Source organism: Equus quagga, chromosome 8 (genome assembly GCF_021613505.1).
Source record: "Equus quagga isolate Etosha38 chromosome 8, UCLA_HA_Equagga_1.0, whole genome shotgun sequence".
NCBI lineage: Eukaryota > Metazoa > Chordata > Mammalia > Perissodactyla > Equidae > Equus > Equus quagga.
The window spans coordinates 126,571,858-126,588,657 of NC_060274.1; the positions used below are offsets into that span (position 1 = coordinate 126,571,858).

General features: G+C 46.8%; 1 protein-coding gene across 3 annotated transcripts in view; it reads left to right on the forward strand.

Moving 5' to 3' along the window:
• NUB1 (negative regulator of ubiquitin like proteins 1) overlaps positions 1-14,631 on the forward strand; it is a 29,518-nt gene extending 14,887 nt beyond the window's left edge. For all 3 annotated transcript variants that reach the window (XM_046669530.1, XM_046669531.1, XM_046669533.1), the window contains exons 9-15: positions 3,627-3,813; positions 4,799-4,906; positions 5,662-5,814; positions 9,618-9,764; positions 11,978-12,073; positions 12,791-12,968; positions 13,207-14,631. In XM_046669530.1, the coding sequence (XP_046525486.1) occupies positions 3,627-3,813; positions 4,799-4,906; positions 5,662-5,814; positions 9,618-9,764; positions 11,978-12,073; positions 12,791-12,968; positions 13,207-13,385 (1,048 nt within the window). In that variant the 3' untranslated portion in view covers positions 13,386-14,631. The remainder of the gene's footprint in view (positions 1-3,626; positions 3,814-4,798; positions 4,907-5,661; positions 5,815-9,617; positions 9,765-11,977; positions 12,074-12,790; positions 12,969-13,206) is intronic.
• The last annotated feature ends 2,169 nt before the right edge of the window (positions 14,632-16,800 follow it).

A 16,800-nucleotide genomic window follows, 5' to 3' on the forward strand; every position in this document is an offset into this window, starting at 1 on the left:
CTGAAGCAGTGAGAGGGGTGCCCTGCCTGAGGGAGTGCATCGGAGAGTTTCAGGGGGTCCCCTGTGGCCCCTGAGTGATGATCAGCACAGGCATGGGGAAATCACCACCTGAGAGAAAAGAACAATCTTCAGAGTTCCCAGAGAGTCAAGAATAATTTCTGTTCCCACCAGCCAGAGTGGAAAACTTTGTGATCACAGGGCATTGGAAAGAGAATTCAAAAGGACATTGCCTCAGTAGTAAGACAAAATTAGTCCTAAAGGCTGCTCTGGTCCCACCTAACAAAGCTTAAGGGTAAGCCTTAAAAGGATCACACAGTTTTCAAGTAACACATTTTTAACTGCTTCCCAGAGCTCACCTGTATTTATAGCAATACAAAAATATCCAACATCCAATTAAAAATTAACAGGCATGCAAAAAAGCAAGAAAATATAACACATAATGAGGAGACAAATCAGTCAACAGAAACAGATCCAGAAGTGACACAGAAGATAAAATTAGTAGACAAGGACGTTAAGACAGTTCTAATGACCATGTTCTATATAGTCAAGAAGGTAGAGGAAGGGTGGAGTGTATATTTTTTTTTAATTAAAGATTTAATTTTTTTCCTTTTTCTCCCCAAAGCCCCCTGGTACATAGTTGTATATTCTTAGTTGTGGGTCCTTCTAGTTGTGGCACGTGGGACGCCGCCTCAGTGTGGCTTGATGAGCAGTGCCATGTCCACGCCCAGGATTCGAACTGACGAAACACTGGGCTGCCTGCAGCCAAGCGTGTGAACTTAACCACTCGGCCATGGGGCCGGCCCCGGGTGGAGCATGTTAAATAGAGACATGGAAGGTACACAAAAGACCCCACTGGAATTGAAGAGACGAACAATACAATGTCCAAGATGAAAAGCACACTGGGTGGGTGGGATTAACTGCAGATTAGACATAGCAGAAGAAAAGATTAATAAATGTGAAGACAAAGCAATAGAAATGATCCAACGTGAAACAGAAAAAAGACCCCCAAAAATGAAGAGAACATCCACAAGCTGTGGGACAACTTCAGACAGCCTAATATAAGTGTAATTGGAGTCCCTGAAAAAGGCAGGTGGGACAGAAAAAGTATCTGAAGAGGTAATGGCCAAAATTTTTCCCAGTTTGAGGAAAACTGTAAACCCCTAGATACAAGACCCTTAATGAACCTCGGAGTACAAGAAATATGGAAAAAAGAATACCAGGCACATTATCATACAATTCCTTAAAGCCAGTAATAAAACTAAAAATGACTTTTTAGCCACGCTTTCTTAAAAAGGAAAAAGGGGGGCCGGCCCCATGGCCAAGTGGTTAAGTTCACATGCTCTGCTTTGGCAGCCCAGGGTTTCACCGGTTTGCATCCTGCGCATGGACATGGTACCACTCATCATGCCATGCTGAGGCGGCGTTTCACATACCACAACTAGAAGAACCCACAACTAAAAGTATACAACTATGTACCTGGGGGCTTTGGGGAGAAAAAGGAAAAATAAAATCTTTAAAAAAAAAAAAGGAAATACTTAAGCTTAGCTTATCTTTCTTGAAATTAGTATCTTTATTTTATGTAAAGCTTTAAAACTCGTGAGGCAAATCTAATAAATTTCTGTTAAATGACTTAAGCCCAAATGGGATTTAATTTTTCTAAGGCTAGGTTGAGTAGCTTTTATTTAAATAAATGTACATTAATTAATGTTTTTAACTGAAAACTTATTGACTGTTGAATATTAAAGCTACTAAAACCATAAACCAAAGTAATATTAATAAAACAATACTCAAAGACACAATTTTATAAAAGGCTTTAAAAAAACCTTTTTTTCTGAGTGACATGATCAGCTTCAAATATAGCCCTAACAGTTTCAAATTATTATATACGAGTATTGATTTTGTAATCTCTCTTATAGGCCTATGTATGAATAAAAGTGTTATTTTTAAAACTAAAAGAATAAAACGTACCTCTTTAGCATGAGACCTGTGATTGGTTTTGGGGTTTTTTTTGCCTCACAAGTACTCAATTCTGGGTCAAACTTGTACCCATGATTTTATTTTTAACTGAAACGAGGCAATTTCTGGCCTGTTCTTGATGCTAACTGAACATGAATGAGCCTATTCACACATCTGAGACATTGAAAACTGTGGCAGATGTCCCTGCTTTCCTGTGAATGGCACGGTAGTCTTCTCTCACAGAAACAGGTGTCTAGCGATAGGTCAGTGAGCCTCACTTTGAGTGTGAGATCAGACCACAGTCCACAAGCTGCTTCCTCTTCCCTCGAAGTCAGGTTCTCAGGCTGAGCAAAAGATTCGGAGAAAGTGCTGCTACCCAGTCAGACACTGGTGTGTGTGCATGTGTGTCAAATATGGTGTATGTGTCATAAAACATTCACAAAGAAGAAAAATGTTGAAAGAGACAACAAATAAATATGAAAGTCCTTCTCTGATGTGTTTTCTTGTGCCCCGTGGATTGTCTCGTGCGAGCCCTGGAGTGCAGCCCTTCCACTCAGTGGACTGCTGCTGTAAGCGTCCGTGACACCACCAGATTTCTTTCGGTTTTTCTTTTTTTTCCCAAGCAGATTTTGATGGGCAAGATGGGAAGCTTGAGGGCATGTAGATTTTGTAATTTTATACAAGAGCAGTCTTATGTTTAGTAGAATGCCAATGAAGACAAACAGATGAGACCTTTAAAGTTTGTTAATGTATAAAATGCCTGGTTCCAAATGTTTTCCTTGCTTATTGAAGAGAGAGTTCAAACTTGAGACCTCTATTTGCATTATGAATTTCTAACAATCACAATTTAAAATCAAAATAAATAATGATGTTGACCATCTTTGTCAACATCCTGTTACCTTGTCTGTCTTTCCCTTTCTCTGGGCAGGGATTCAGCCTGCTGCCACAGCTACCAGGTAGCATTTAGCCTGCACTTTGGCCCCCATATCAGCTAGGCATTTAGAGTCTGGCATTTTCTGGATTGTTTTTCTTGCCTGCTTGAATGTAACTGGACATGAATGTCTTGTCAGAGTCCTCATCATTTAAGGCATTCATAGTAAGTAGTGATTTTTTTTGGGCGTATCTTTAAAGCATTGGTTTTCAACTTTGGCTATTCATTAAAATAACCTGGGGAGATTTTAGAAATACAAGGTCCAGGACCCACCTCCAGAGGTTTCTGTTAGAATTGATCCAAATGGGTCCCAGCATCAGTATTTCAAAAAAAAAAGAAAAGAAAAAGAAAAATTCCTCACATCCAGGTGATTCTAATTTGCAGTCGAGGTTGGAAACCACTGCTTTAAAGCATGGTCTCCCTCTGTTCGCTGAGGGGTTCTGATGCTGTGGCCCCGATTTCTATTTCCTCCTGAGCCTCTTTCCCGAAATAGCGGGGTGGGGGGTGTGTTTGTGTCCTGAGGCATATGATGTTAAACTGCTATCCCTGAGCCCTAACTGCTTTTTCCCCTGAATCTGAAGGATTCAGATTATAAATATGGCTCCCTTCATAAACATTGGTATCCCTGTTTAAGAGCAGTCTTTGGAAATACGCCAAAAACTGGAAAGGAATTCCAGTAATTCACAAAAAGCCTTTTAATGCTGCTTTTCAGTAATGTCATTTCCTTTCTCTCCACCAGTGAGTGTTGCCCAGAACTACTGGATACGGTAGATAACTATGCAGTGCTCCAGCTGGATATAGTGTGGTGTTACTTCCGCTTGGGACAACTGGAATGCCTTGATGATGCAGAAAAAAAATTAAACTTGGCCCAGAAATGCTTTAAAAATTGTTATGGAGAAAATCATCAGAGACTAGTCCACATAAAAGTATGTTACTGTAATTTGTTTTATGTATTATTGAGCCCATTTCTAGAATTTTAGTTTATTCCTGTTAAAGTATTTAGACTGCTGCCAAAAGTTGATTTTTTATAGTAGTATGTAATGTGCTCTTTTAAAGCTATATGTATATTTATTTTTTATATATATGTTTTATATATATATATATATATATATATATATATTTTTTTTTTTTTGGTGGGGAAGATTGTCCCTGAGCTAACACCTGTGCCAAACTTTATATGTGGGACGCCACCACATCATGGCTTGGTGAGCAGTGCTTGGTCCATACCCGGGATCCGAACCTGTTAACCCTAGTCTGCCAAAGCGGAGCACATGTACTTAGCCACTATGCCACCAGGCCAGCCCCTTTTTAAGCTGTATTTTAACAGGATTGTTAAACGTTTTATAAGTTGGGCTGTTACTTTGGTCTCTGCAGGGTTTAGCACAGAGGAACACTGCTCTCTAGTCCTAGAACCCCACTGATCAGTCTGACTGAGAGAGCTGGTGACTGTGTTTGTAGAGTCTAATAAAAGATTTAAATGTGGAGAACAGATATTGTGAACAGTAACAGTTCACATGAATGAGTCACAGCTCAAGAACCGTGATTTGAATAAGGATTTTTCTAAGGTGATTTCCACAAGTCATCAGAATTCTGCCTGGGAATTGCAAGGCAACACACGATACTCCTGCTTTGGGTTTTTGCATACTTTCCTCTATTTTGCATACTTCCCTCAAAAGGGCCACTGTCCTGGGGGTCTGGAGAGAGGTTTCTGACATTGTTTCTTCTCTGTGGGACAGGGATGTCATTCTACCCTGAGATCTTCACTTTTGCCGTCAGCAATAGTGAAGATATACACATTTTAGTAATGCCATTTTGCCCTTGGGGAGATGAAGGGAATTACAGGTGTGAGTAGTCAAGACCTATAATTAGAAATAAGACAGTTTTATCCCTTTTTTCCCCCAATAATTTTAGGGAAATTGTGGAAAAGAGAAGATACTGTTTTTAAGACTTTACTTGCTTCAGGGTATCCGAAATTATCTCAGTGGGAATGGTGAAGTGGCTTGTGACTATCTCAGTAAGGTAAGCAAATGCACACTCCAAAGTTGTAACCATTTGCACCTACTTTTTTTTTAAATCCCCAGAAGTTAAGTATTTTATAAACTCAGTAGTTAGTGACTTGTGAGGAACATGCCTCTCTCGCCCATTCCCTCTCCTGCACATGTACCATAAACGTATCTGTATTTGTTAGGGTTACAGGCAAGATGCTCAGAAAGGCAGGGACTTTGATTGACTGCAAGTTTCCCTGTCCCTCATCTAGTCGGCTAGAGGTGAGCGGGCCAGGGCAGGGGAGCCTCATGTGGCAGCCAAGGCAGCGCCTGTCAGTGCCTCTTCCAGTCAGCAGAGGGGGCAGGAGAGTCCAGGGTAAGCCTCTTCAGAGAGGAGACCCAGAAGTTGCGCCTGTCACTTCTGCGTGCCATTGGCCTAGACTTAACCACCTGGCTACACCCAGCTCAAGGGAGGGTGATAAATGCCGTGTGCACAGCTCAACCCTGGGGGATTTTACTAAAAAAAGGAGGAGATAACGGACACCAGCCCCTCCCGCAATGCTCAGCCTATTTTCTCATGTTATATTACATAAAGTCATGTGAGCAGAGAAAGTGGTGGCCGTTTGTGTTCGTACGAGTTGGTAATAGGTCACATTTAGAGTTTTTATCTAAAATCTGGCATGCCCTAATTCACATTGAGTACTGTCTAATTTTCCTTTGCCTTTAGCTTGGTGTTAAGCTTTAATGTTGCTATAGTTGCATGATTCTTATATTTTTCCCTGTCTATAGGCACATCAACTCTTTAAAGAGCTATATATCGATCCAACAAAAGTTGACAATTTGTTGCAGTTGGGATTTACTGCCCAGGAAGCCCGGCTTGGCCTGAGGGCATGTGACGGGAATGTGGATCACGCAGCCGCCCACATTACCAACCGCAGAGAGGTACCTTACCGTGGGCTCGGCGGCGCTTGTCAGCCTGTGCCTTTGAGTAGGTGTGCAATTTGAGGCAGAGCAGGCCTGTTTCTGAAGGGCCGTAGCTCTCGGATATGAAAGAACAGAAAAAGATAATTCCATAGTAGGTATTGACAACAAGGAACTCTCTATCACCTCAGACCGGGAAGTCAGGAGAAACTTGTCCCTTTTGATTGAGTCAGTTTTCAGACAGCACAATTTCCTTAGTTTTATTTCTTGCTATGGTGACAAGTAGTTTATAAGTTATCCAAGCAGTCTGCTTTCTCTTTTTTTTTACTATAGTATATTTCTAGAAACTGTTTTATAGGGGGTGTGTTTTCCCATAGGGCCATTGTTATAATTTGGGATGGCATTCTTGCCTAGAAACATGTCACATCATAGGAACAATTAACATTATATTATGAAAGTACAGGGACGAAACTATAGTCATTTAAAACAATTAGAAATAAGGGTTGGGGAGTGGGTGACATAGGGGAAGGGGATGAAGACGTACAGACTTCCAGTTATAAAATTAGTAAGTCGTGGGGATATAATGTACAGCACAGGGAATATAGTTGGTAATATTGTAATCACTTTGTATGGTGACTGATGGTAACTCGTCACAGTGATCATTTCATAACATATATAAATATCAGATCACGATGATGTGCGCCTGAAACTAATAGGACATTGTATGTCAGTTATACGTCAATAAAAAAATAAACATTTAGAAATAAGTACAGTAAAAAAACTTTACAATTTTGGAGTTAGAAGGAATCTTACCATGTCTAATATGCCTAGTTTTACAAAAGAGAAAACCGGGGCTCAGAGTTTTCTGGGGTCATGGGTCAAATCAGTGGTAAAATCTAAACTAAGACTGGTTTTCTCATGCACTTTCTATATTGCATATTCCATTGGAGAATAGCATTCTGATGAGTTTTTACAAAGGGTTCTGAAAAGCCAAGAGATTTATAAAGTGGTGAAAGGTACCACTTCACTTCCTAAATAGCAAAAATAAATGTTTTTAAAAAAATAGTGGAGTCGTATCAGACGTGCATTTAATGAATTAAGCTATAAGCCCTTGGGAAAAATAAAGGAAAAACAACTGTATATATAGTGCAGTTGACCCTGCTCACTCTTCACTCAGTGGGTGTGTGTTAGTTAGGATGCTTTTGGTTGAAAGCAACAAAACGCCCAATTCACACTGGCTGAAACACACAGGAAAAAGGGCGGGGGAGGAATTTACTGGCCTACCTACTTGTAAAGAGCCCAGAGGTGGGATGGATCTCAGGTGAGTTGATTCACTGGCTTCACCCTGTCCCTGAGTTCCTGGTGTCTGTCCGTCTGTCCCCTCTGTGTTATCACTGTCATCCCATCACACTAAGAATATGGGTCCTGGAATCCTCAGAGAAATCCTGAGCTGCTCGCTGACTGGCCCCCCTTGAGCCAGCCACTGTGGCCAAGGGAATGCCGAGACCTGATTCGACTGGTCGGCCCAGACACAGGGAGCCGGGTCAGCCTCCTGCACCTCAGGGAGGGCAGACCAGGGCCGTGTCCCATGGAGCATAAGCTCCCAGGAGTCTGCTGCCCTCTCAGTGCCCAGGCTCTGGGTTTGGGCCTCTCAACTGACCTGAGGGTAATGTGTAATTCCTAGAAGCTTGTCGTTTTTGTACATTGTGGCCCTGAGTGCAGACCAGATTCACATCTGGCCACAGAAACGGAGACTCAAGAAACCGAGATCACTTGCAGTGCTGGCGTCCTAAGAGGCTGCGAACCACAGCGTGGCAGCTGCTTCCTCAGGTTTTCACCGCTCATTTTGCCCATACGTAGCCGTTCACCCTGAGTTTAGGACATAATTCTCTCACGTAAGGTTTGATTCTACTGTACCCATGAAATACTTCAATGCAGTACTCACTGTCATTTCTTTGGCCTGTTGTATTTTTCTAATTCTTTCTAGTATAAAGAAAAGTATCAGAAAGTACTTTAATTTCCTCATGTTTATCTACATGACTAAAAGAAAACTGACTTAGACATTTGTAATTAAAGAAAAAGCATTCTTTGGGACTCCAGCGTGTCAGATCTGAATTAGAGAATGCCTGAAGCCTGTGACTGCTGGATGGCAGGGTCTTTCTCTGCTTGAATGTTTTGCATGTTTCTTAGCCTTTTGAAATATAAATGGAAGAAGCTGGAATTGAAAGCAGAGGATGGGCGGGGTAAAGGCATTTTACATGGGGTGCATGTGTGAATAAAAGTCGAAATGCGAGTGACACAGAATAATTTTGCTGGCCTGTGTGGCTGGAGTAGGTGAGGGCAGCTTGGAGGTGTGGGGGCCAGGGAGTTGGAGGCCTGCCTGTGAGAATAAGGCACTGGGCCCGCTTGGATCGAGGACGGGGCCGCTGTGGGTTTGGAGTAGGTGAGTGAGATGACCAAGCCTGTTGCCTGTGCAGAAGGGGTTGGCGGGGGGAGACTGGCCTAGGAGGCAGTTAGAGGATGTCAAGGAGGTAGAGACAAGGAGAAAGGCCTGTTGCAGATGAAGTGGCGGTGAAGGGCACTGGCTGGCAGAGCCACGATGCCATGGTCAGTCCGGGTTGCTCACTGGTAGGTTCTCCCATGTTGTGCACAGGAAGTTACGGTATAAGGAGCCCACAGCCCTGGAAAGGCTTTGGACAGTTACTCTGTTCTACCTAGTCCTGCTGCTGGCTCGGCATGTTTGGTTCCACGGAGACGATGGAAACTCACCTTTTCTTCCTAAGAGATGAGGCCACGTTCCTGCTATCAGAGTGCAGAAGGGGCACTTGTTATTTGGGCTGAGCCATGGAGGTAGGAATAGATATGGCAAAGGAGAAAAAGCTGTTTTCTTCACTCTTCTCACTGTGTCAGGGCAAGGACTGACCATCTCCGGAACTGTGCAGAAGCCCTTGTCCCAGCTCTGTCGGTGATGACTTTGGCCAGGTCATTTAACTTTCTTGAGAGATTTCTGTCTTCTCATTGGCAAAATGATGAGGTTGGATTAAATTAATGGTTTTTAAACTTGTTTTAGTGTAGTTGTTTTTTAAGCAGCAAAATTCCTTTTTTTAAATATTTGTTTTCAAAATAAATTCAGAACTCTCCTGGCTGGGGCTGGGATGGGAGAGGAGAGGAGACTAGAGCCGTCCACACCCCATCTCAGGCTCTTAGGGCACCACCAGACAGCCCCGAGACTCAGGCTTGAGAACCATGGGATTAAATGACCTTTGTCACCTGATGTTGAGCATTCTGGGAGTTTTAAACAGACTAATAGGCCCTAGAAGGCCCCTAAGTCTTTGCTTCCAGAGTGTGGTCAGTGGATCAGCAGCCTTCCCATCACCCAGGACCTACACACACACATTCAGAGTCACATTTTAGCAAGCTCCCAGGTGATTCATCAAAGGCCGAGAAGCCCTCCAACCCACGCAGGAAGCTCTTCGCCGTCCCTGGAAGAGGGCCCGTCCGCCTCCCTCTGGGACAGGCAGCCATGAGCTTGCTGGTGCTGATTGGCCTGTGCTGGGGCCGGGTGATGGTAAGTGTGAGGTGTTCCCTTCTCCACCTGGACTGAGGTCTCCAGCTCCCGCTGGTCTGACCCGGAGCAGCACCCCTGGTCTCTGCCCTGGGAGCCCTCATGCGCTTACTGGGGGAGACAGGTAGAGAGAGGCTCCCCTCTCTTCCTTTGTTTTTCACTTTGCCTGGCAACCCTGGGAATCCTTCAGAGCACAGATTGAGAAGGCTTTCTACACACTCTCAATTCCTAACTCAGTGACTTTGCTTTTTTCCTAAAGGAATTGGCCCAAATAAGGAAAGAGGAAAAAGAGAAGAAAAGACGCCGCCTAGAGAACATAAACTCTTTGAAAGGAATGGGCTACTCCACCCATGCAGCCAGGCAGGCTCTCCATCAGGCCAGCGGGAACCTGGACGAAGCGCTGAAGGTAACGGCTCCCTGCCGGGCCTCTTGGCCTGCCCTGAGCACCTGCCTCGGGCCCAGGGCCCCCCTTCGGTGAAGCTGCCCTCCAGAGGGTGTCCCTCCCTGGTGCACAGAGCCCCGCTCCTTGAATGAGGGCCTTCTTCCTCATTCCTGGTTTGGATCTAAGGGCCAGAGCTCTCTTGTTCTCCACCCAGTGACAGAGCTAGAATGATGGGCCCCACCTCGTGCCTGTCCACAAGCCAGCAGAGCCCGCAGGCAGAAGTTTGTGTGAGGTTTCTGTTTGCAATAGGAGTTTAACAGTAACATGGAAGAAGAAAATGGTGATTAAAGCTTTAGTATAACTTTCTCAAGTTAAAATGTTTTATTTGAATATCTAGTTTTATTTTATTTAGTCAGTAGTAGTACATATTGGCAAAGGGGCTTTTTAAAGAAATCCTCAGGGGACGGCCCCGTGGCCGAATGGTTAAGTTTGCGTGCTCTGCTTTGGCGGCCCAGGGTTGTGCCGGTTCGGATTCTGGGTGCAGACGTGGCACTGCTCATCAAACCATGCTGAGGCAGCGTCCCACATGCCACAACTAGAAGGACCCACAACTGAAAATACACAACTGTGTGCCAGGGGGCTTTGGGGAGAAAAAGGAAAAAATAAAATCTTAAAAAAAAAAAAAAATCCTCAGAAGTGACTAACCGGTTGGGATCCAGATGAGAAGGAACTGTACTTGGGTCCACTCCTTTCCAGTTTTTGTTCAAGCAGCAAATGGAATACTTAGTGGGGCAGGGGCCATGCTGAATCTCAGCAGGTGACTTGGGAGACACAACTTCCCGCAGGGAGACCCCCACACAGCCCTGTGGGGAGCAGGGCCTCCAGCTGAGTGGGGGACTCAGGAGCGGGTGGCAGATGGAGAGAAGCTCTTAGGCAGAGAGGCAGGGGCAGCGGGAAGGGCAGGAGTGAGCAGGACCTTGGGGAGCTGCCGGGGTTGTTGAGGCAGGGGCAGTGGGACGGGGCAGAGAATGGCCAGAGATGGGGCTGGACAGCTAGGCCAGGCCAGGTGGGCGGGGGTCATTTTGTTTGTTCTGCTGAGGAGTTCACGCTGGATCCTCCAGCCAGTGGGGGCTGCCCTACCTTTGCCTTTTATCCTCAAGACCTCCCATCCTGTTCCTTGGAAGTCCCCACAAGTCAGCACTTTTTATTTTTTTATTTTAAGGAAGATTAGCCCTGAGCTAACATCTGCTGCCAACCCTCTTTTTGCTGAGGAAGACTGGCCCTGAACTAACATCCGTTGCCCATCTTCCTCTACTTTATATGTGGGACGCCTGCCACAGCATGGCTTGCCAAGCAGTGCCATGTCCACACCCAGGATCCAAACCAGTGAACCCTGGGCCGCCAAAGCGGAACTTGCGAACTTAACCGCTGCGCCACCAGGCTGGCCCCAGCATTTTAAAATATATGTCCTTTTTGTTGTTGTTGGGGGATGAGGAAGATTATCCCTGAGCTAACATCTGTGCCACTCTTTCTCTATTTTGTATGTGGGACACCACCACAGTGTGGCTTGATGAGCAGTGTGTATGTCTGCGCCCAGGATCCGAACCTGCAAACCCTGGGCTACCAAAGTGGAATGTGTGAACCCAACCGCTATGCCACTGGGCTGGTCCCTGTATTTTTTAATTATAAAAATAGTACATAAATACATTCAACCAACATAGTAGTATTTAGTGTTTAAAGGGAGATGCCCTAAAAGGGTACTTTAAAGTTAACAGTAGGTACTGTGTGACAGAAATCAAAGGGCAAAAGAACTCCACTCTTCTTGACCTTTTAAATCCAGAGCATGACGCCTGCCAGAGAGAAATGACATTGGGCACTCTGCACTGCATAAGAAACCTTTCTGTGTCTAGCCTTTTGTGACCTGGTCCCCATTTTCTTGGAATCCTTCTGCCCTCGCTCTCATCCCTTCCTGCTTCCTCAGAAGCCGTCTTTGTGCCTGGCTCATCTTCACCCTTCAAACCTCAGCTTGGCTGTGACCTTTGGCAGGAAGCCTTCTCTGAACACCAGCCTCCTGGGCCCTAGCCTGGGTCCGGGTCCCTTTTCTCTGCTGCCCTAGCACCTTTTGCATAGTTCCCCAGTGTCCTACACTCATCTGTTTGCCTAGCACACACTGGGCGCTCAGTCTCTAAGTCAGCAGATGTTGGTGCTGAGTAAAGGGGATTCCTGTGTGTTTTTAGATTCTTGTCAGTAATCCTCAGATGTGGTGGTTAAATGATTCGGATCCTCAAACCAACAACTGTCAAGAAAGTCCTTCCCAGGAAAGTATCAACCAAGTAAGTGAAATGCACTGGCGCCCTCTCCACATGTGCAGCCTTGCGTGGGCTTGGGTGGGGAGACAAGGTTGGTGACATGACAGGGCTGAGTCCTTGGCTCCCTGGGTGCCTGGTGTGGCCCAGGCCTGGCCGTGGGGCCTCCGAGGCCCACACCGGTTGCAGCGGTGGGAGCAGAGCAGGAGGATTTCCTTCAAGAGTAGGAAGGAGGAGGAAGCAGCTGGAAGGTGTTGTTTCTTCAGGCTTTCCTCCTCTTTCATAGTCCACCACTTCAGGTACCCGTACTGGTTCTGTCAGCCCGTTTCTCCACCTGTGACCCAAAAGGATGTCACTGGTGACTCTGTCCACGTTTGCCCCCCTTCACATTAGTACACCTGGTGCGTGGTGGCCACTTAACTGATGGTACTGGTCACGAAGTTTGTATAGCACTTTGCTCTTGGCCCATGAGCTTACTGCCTTTCTAAGACGACTGGGCACTGACATAGTAGGCACAAGTCTTCCTCCATCCTGTCCAGGTCGCCTCATATGCCTGCTGGGGCTAAAGAGCGGTGTGTGTAAGAAGGCAGCGGTACATGCATGCCGGGGGTTTTAAAAACATACTCCCTCTAAGATAAGGCTGTCCAGCTGGGCATGCGGGGGACAGGCGTGTTGGACGTGTGTCAGCTCCGTGTAGCTGAAGTCCTTTGGCAGTGACCGCCACCTCCCTGTGTCCTCCCCTAGCTGGTGTACATGGGCTTTGAAGCGGTAGCGGCCGAAGCTGCCCTGAGGGTGTTCAGGGGAAACGTCCAGCTGGCAGCTCAGACCCTTGCCCACAATGGAGGAAGTCTTCCTCCCGACCTCCAGTTTTCGGCGGAAGATTCTTCATCAACGCCGTCCACGTCCCCTTCCGATTCTGCAGGTGGGTCTGAGGTGTCTGAATTCTGACCGAGAGCAGAGCATTCTGCTAAACCCGAAGCTGACCGGTGGGGGACGTGACTTCGCTTAGGCTGAAATGGGGACTGCGAAGGGCGGGCTCGGACAGTGTGGCCAGGGCAGGCACAGCCGAGGCTGACGCGGATCAGTGCTGTGTTTCTGTGGCTTTTTCTCCTTTTTCCGTTCTGTTCCCTGAACTCACTCATTACTCTCCTTTACTGCAGCTGCCTCTAGTGCCTCAACAGATGAAGATATGGAGACAGAGGCCGTCAATGAAATATTGGAAGATATTCCAGAACATGAAGAAGATTATCTTGACTCAACTCTGGAAGATGAAGAAATTCTTATTGCAGAGTACTTATGCTATGTAGAAAATATAAAGTCAGCAACCAAGAAAAACTAAATAATGAACAGAAAGAAGTACTAAGTTTCTGCTTATAAATCCTATCATTATGAAAAGCCTAATGCAGATCTTCTTTTTTTCTTCCTTTTTACCTGATTTTGCCCCAGTGCTGCTTGGGGCGGGCAGGGAACGGAGATGGACGAGGTCCTGAGAGGAGACGTCGGGTGGGAGCAGTGCTGGTCTCTAGGGGCCATCTGGGGGAAGGAGCCTTCTCTGGCCTGCTCTTGCTGCTTCCTGGCTGCCTTCAGATTCTGCGGCCCTAACTGTGCCCTCCCTGCTTGGATTTTCCACCCAGAAACGGGAAGGGCAGTTAGGTCTGAAAATAGGGTGGCCACTGGGGAAGGTCTCCAGGAAGAGAATGGAGAGGGAAGGCTCCCAATCTGGGTCCCCCTCTTTATCTTGCCCAGCTCTCCTGCCCCCCTGAGCCCACTGCTGATCGTTTCCTTCTTTCCATGATGCAGCTCTGCCTTCCTGCTTCACCTCTCTGCCCTGTCCCTGAAATGTCCTTTAAGTCTTCAGCCATTCCAAGCGTTCAGTGGGCCTCCCAGTGAGGCATCGGCTACAGCAGCCATACCAGATGGCGGCAGGCACCTTTAGCCTGAAACATCAGTGTTTTATGCTCTTAGTTTAGTGAAATGTGCACTCGAAATTCAGAATTTATATGTGCTCAGAATTCTTCTTTACAAAAATAAAATCTTTTATTAAATGGGAAAGTTAAATGCTAACCAAAGCAACTTATTTTTAATTAGCATTTTCAGACGCTATGCTGTCATATTAAACTCACTGCTGGCTAAGATACCTATCAGAGATTAAGATATATTTTCTCCAGATTTTTGTGGGGCTTTTTTGGTATATCTGTATTACAGAAGACTATTTCTAAAGGTATGTAGTTAGCCTCTTAATGGCTCAAATAACGGTTCTCATCGCACCACGCATTCCTCTGTAGATGTGCATTAAATGAACACCCATTCCAGACCAGGACACAGCTGGCAGCAGCCAGGTGCTGAATGAGTCAAGTGCCAGATGTTCCTGACACTTGCTGCCTTTCCAGGAGTCGCTGGAAGCTCCTGTGACTGAGGGAGGTGGTCACGTTGTTGCTGTCGAGGGACTGGCTGAAAGCCTTCGACGTCCTCACTAATCGTTTTCGTAAAGCTTGGACAGCAGTCCAGGGTGAATGGGTGGAAATCTTTTGTTGTCATTCTTTTAAGATGGATGATACAGACAGAAATAAACGGTGGAAAATATATTCAAAAGTTGTCAGCCTAACTTTGCAGTAAGTTATTCAGACTCCTCAGCGTTCGCCATGGTGAACATGCCTGGGTGGTCTAGAGGCCCACGTGGAGTTGAGACGCTGGCTTCCTTGGGTTCTCTGAGGAAATCCATGCATCGCCAGTTCTGTCAGGAGAAGGTAAGATCTGAAAAGCTGGCTGGGCGGGGGCAGGGAAGACCCAGCAAGGAGGGAGAGCGGGGGTCCTGCTCCCGGTGTGGGAAGTGGCTGACGGTGAGACGATGAGGGGGGTCTCTCAGCCTCGTTTGAGACCTTGTCAGACTCAGGTTTGGGGCCTGACTTGCGGTTTTTGGCTAACAAGTGACTGTCTGGGCTTGGGCCAGGCGTGGCTTCTAGCTTCCCATGTGCTTTTTAATGATCAGAAGCAAAGCCATGCCAGCAGGTTCCTGACTGTGCTCCATTTTCTCATGAAGAGATGCAGAGAAGCCAGTTCAGAGTTGGGGACAGTTCCGGTGTCCACTATCCATAGGCAGGGCCGCCCGCCTCGACGAGCTGGGAGCCGGCCGTGGTCCTACCTCTGCCTCTAGCTGGAAACTAGACAGGCAGAGGCTGTCACTCTCTGCTCTGGAGGGTAAGAAGAGAAGCAAAGGACATTTGTGACAAAATGCTGACAAACAGAAGGGAGTGAGGTGAGGCTGGGAAAATCAGAGGGGCCTTGGAGTGGCTCTCCTTGGAGAAGAGAACGTTCCAGACCTGGGACAAGTGAGGAGGTAACAGTGGGGTAGGACTGCCTGAGTGTGCCATATTCATAGGGTTCCGGGGGCTGTTCCAGACACACCAGAGGGTGTTTTTAGGGGAGGGGAATAAGGTTGAAGAAATTGCTGAGTCCAAGGACAGAGCACCCTGAGAGGCAGGCCAGGGGTCTAGATCTGAGTGGCAGAACACCAAGGCGCTGGAAAGTTCCAGGGAGGAGTGAGCTACAGATATCTGTAAGGTACGCGTGGTCAACCGGAGGCCTGGGAGCCTATGGCCGAAACGTGCTGCGCTCCATCGCGTCTGGTGCCGATGATGTTTCCCATGAAATTCTGCCTGCTTTTGGCTCGAGTGACACTGCTGTGTCCTGTCCCTGTTTTCCAGTCCATATGTCCTATAAGTACTTCCTGTCCCTTCTTCCCTAGCCAACAGAATGCCTTTGAAAATGTATTCTTGCCTTTGATAAATACAAACTTATTGGTCTGCTTTGTAGTCTCAACATCTAGCAAAGGCTTCTGTGTTGCTGAAATAAAAATTACCCAAAGGTATGCTGCTATATAAATGCTAAAGAGTGGTTTACCATTTCCTACTCTTTCTTTGGGGGGAGGCAGGCTGAAGATGAACGCAGCAGCCTGGTGTGGGTCCCGCACCCAGTGGCTGTTGCTCTGGGCATATTGTAACTTGTGTGTGTTTTCTTCTTTGTTGTGGTTGGAGGAGATGGGGGACCTAAGATGACATATGAGCAAGAACTGTTGAGGCAGGAATGCAGCATCAGCTGTCAGCGTCAATGGCGTCTGGTTACTCAAGTTGCCTCTGTCAGCAAAGCAGTCTGAGAAGGTGACTCTGTGCCTGCCCTCCCTGAAATGAGCATCAGCTTCCTGGGAAGCCCTTTTGGGGTGGGTGGGCCCTGGAGAAGAACCACTTGGAAGTGAGTGCTCCCAGCCCTGGCAGGCAGCCCATGTGGAACCCCACACCTGTACTGTGTGTTTGAGGCCCACCCAAAGAATGCTGAGTGGTGCGGTCTCTGCAGCTGCTTCTCCCCAGCAAGCCTGTTTTCCTGGGGAAGCCTGGGTTCCCAGGGTTTGGGGGTGTGGCCTAGAGCACAATCACAAAGGTCTGCATCCCTTCTTATCATCTCTGGTGCCAATACTGTACCTGTTCATCTCATCATGTACCTGAGGGGGAGCGATCCACCCATTAGGCTCGCCCTGGGCTCGGGGGCAGGCGCAACCTGCCCTGCAGCACATCTTGCTGATGAAACCTTTTGCATTAAGGCAATGGAGCGGCCACTTCTCTGAATCAAGGGCCCCCTCTGCACGGGGAGGTTTCTGTCCTTGGTGAGCTGCTGAGCTCTAAGGGCAGACACTATCTTCTGCAGTTTCTCCTCCTGCACCAGAGGCCAGCCAGGGCCTGGCACAGAGGGCACTGTGGACG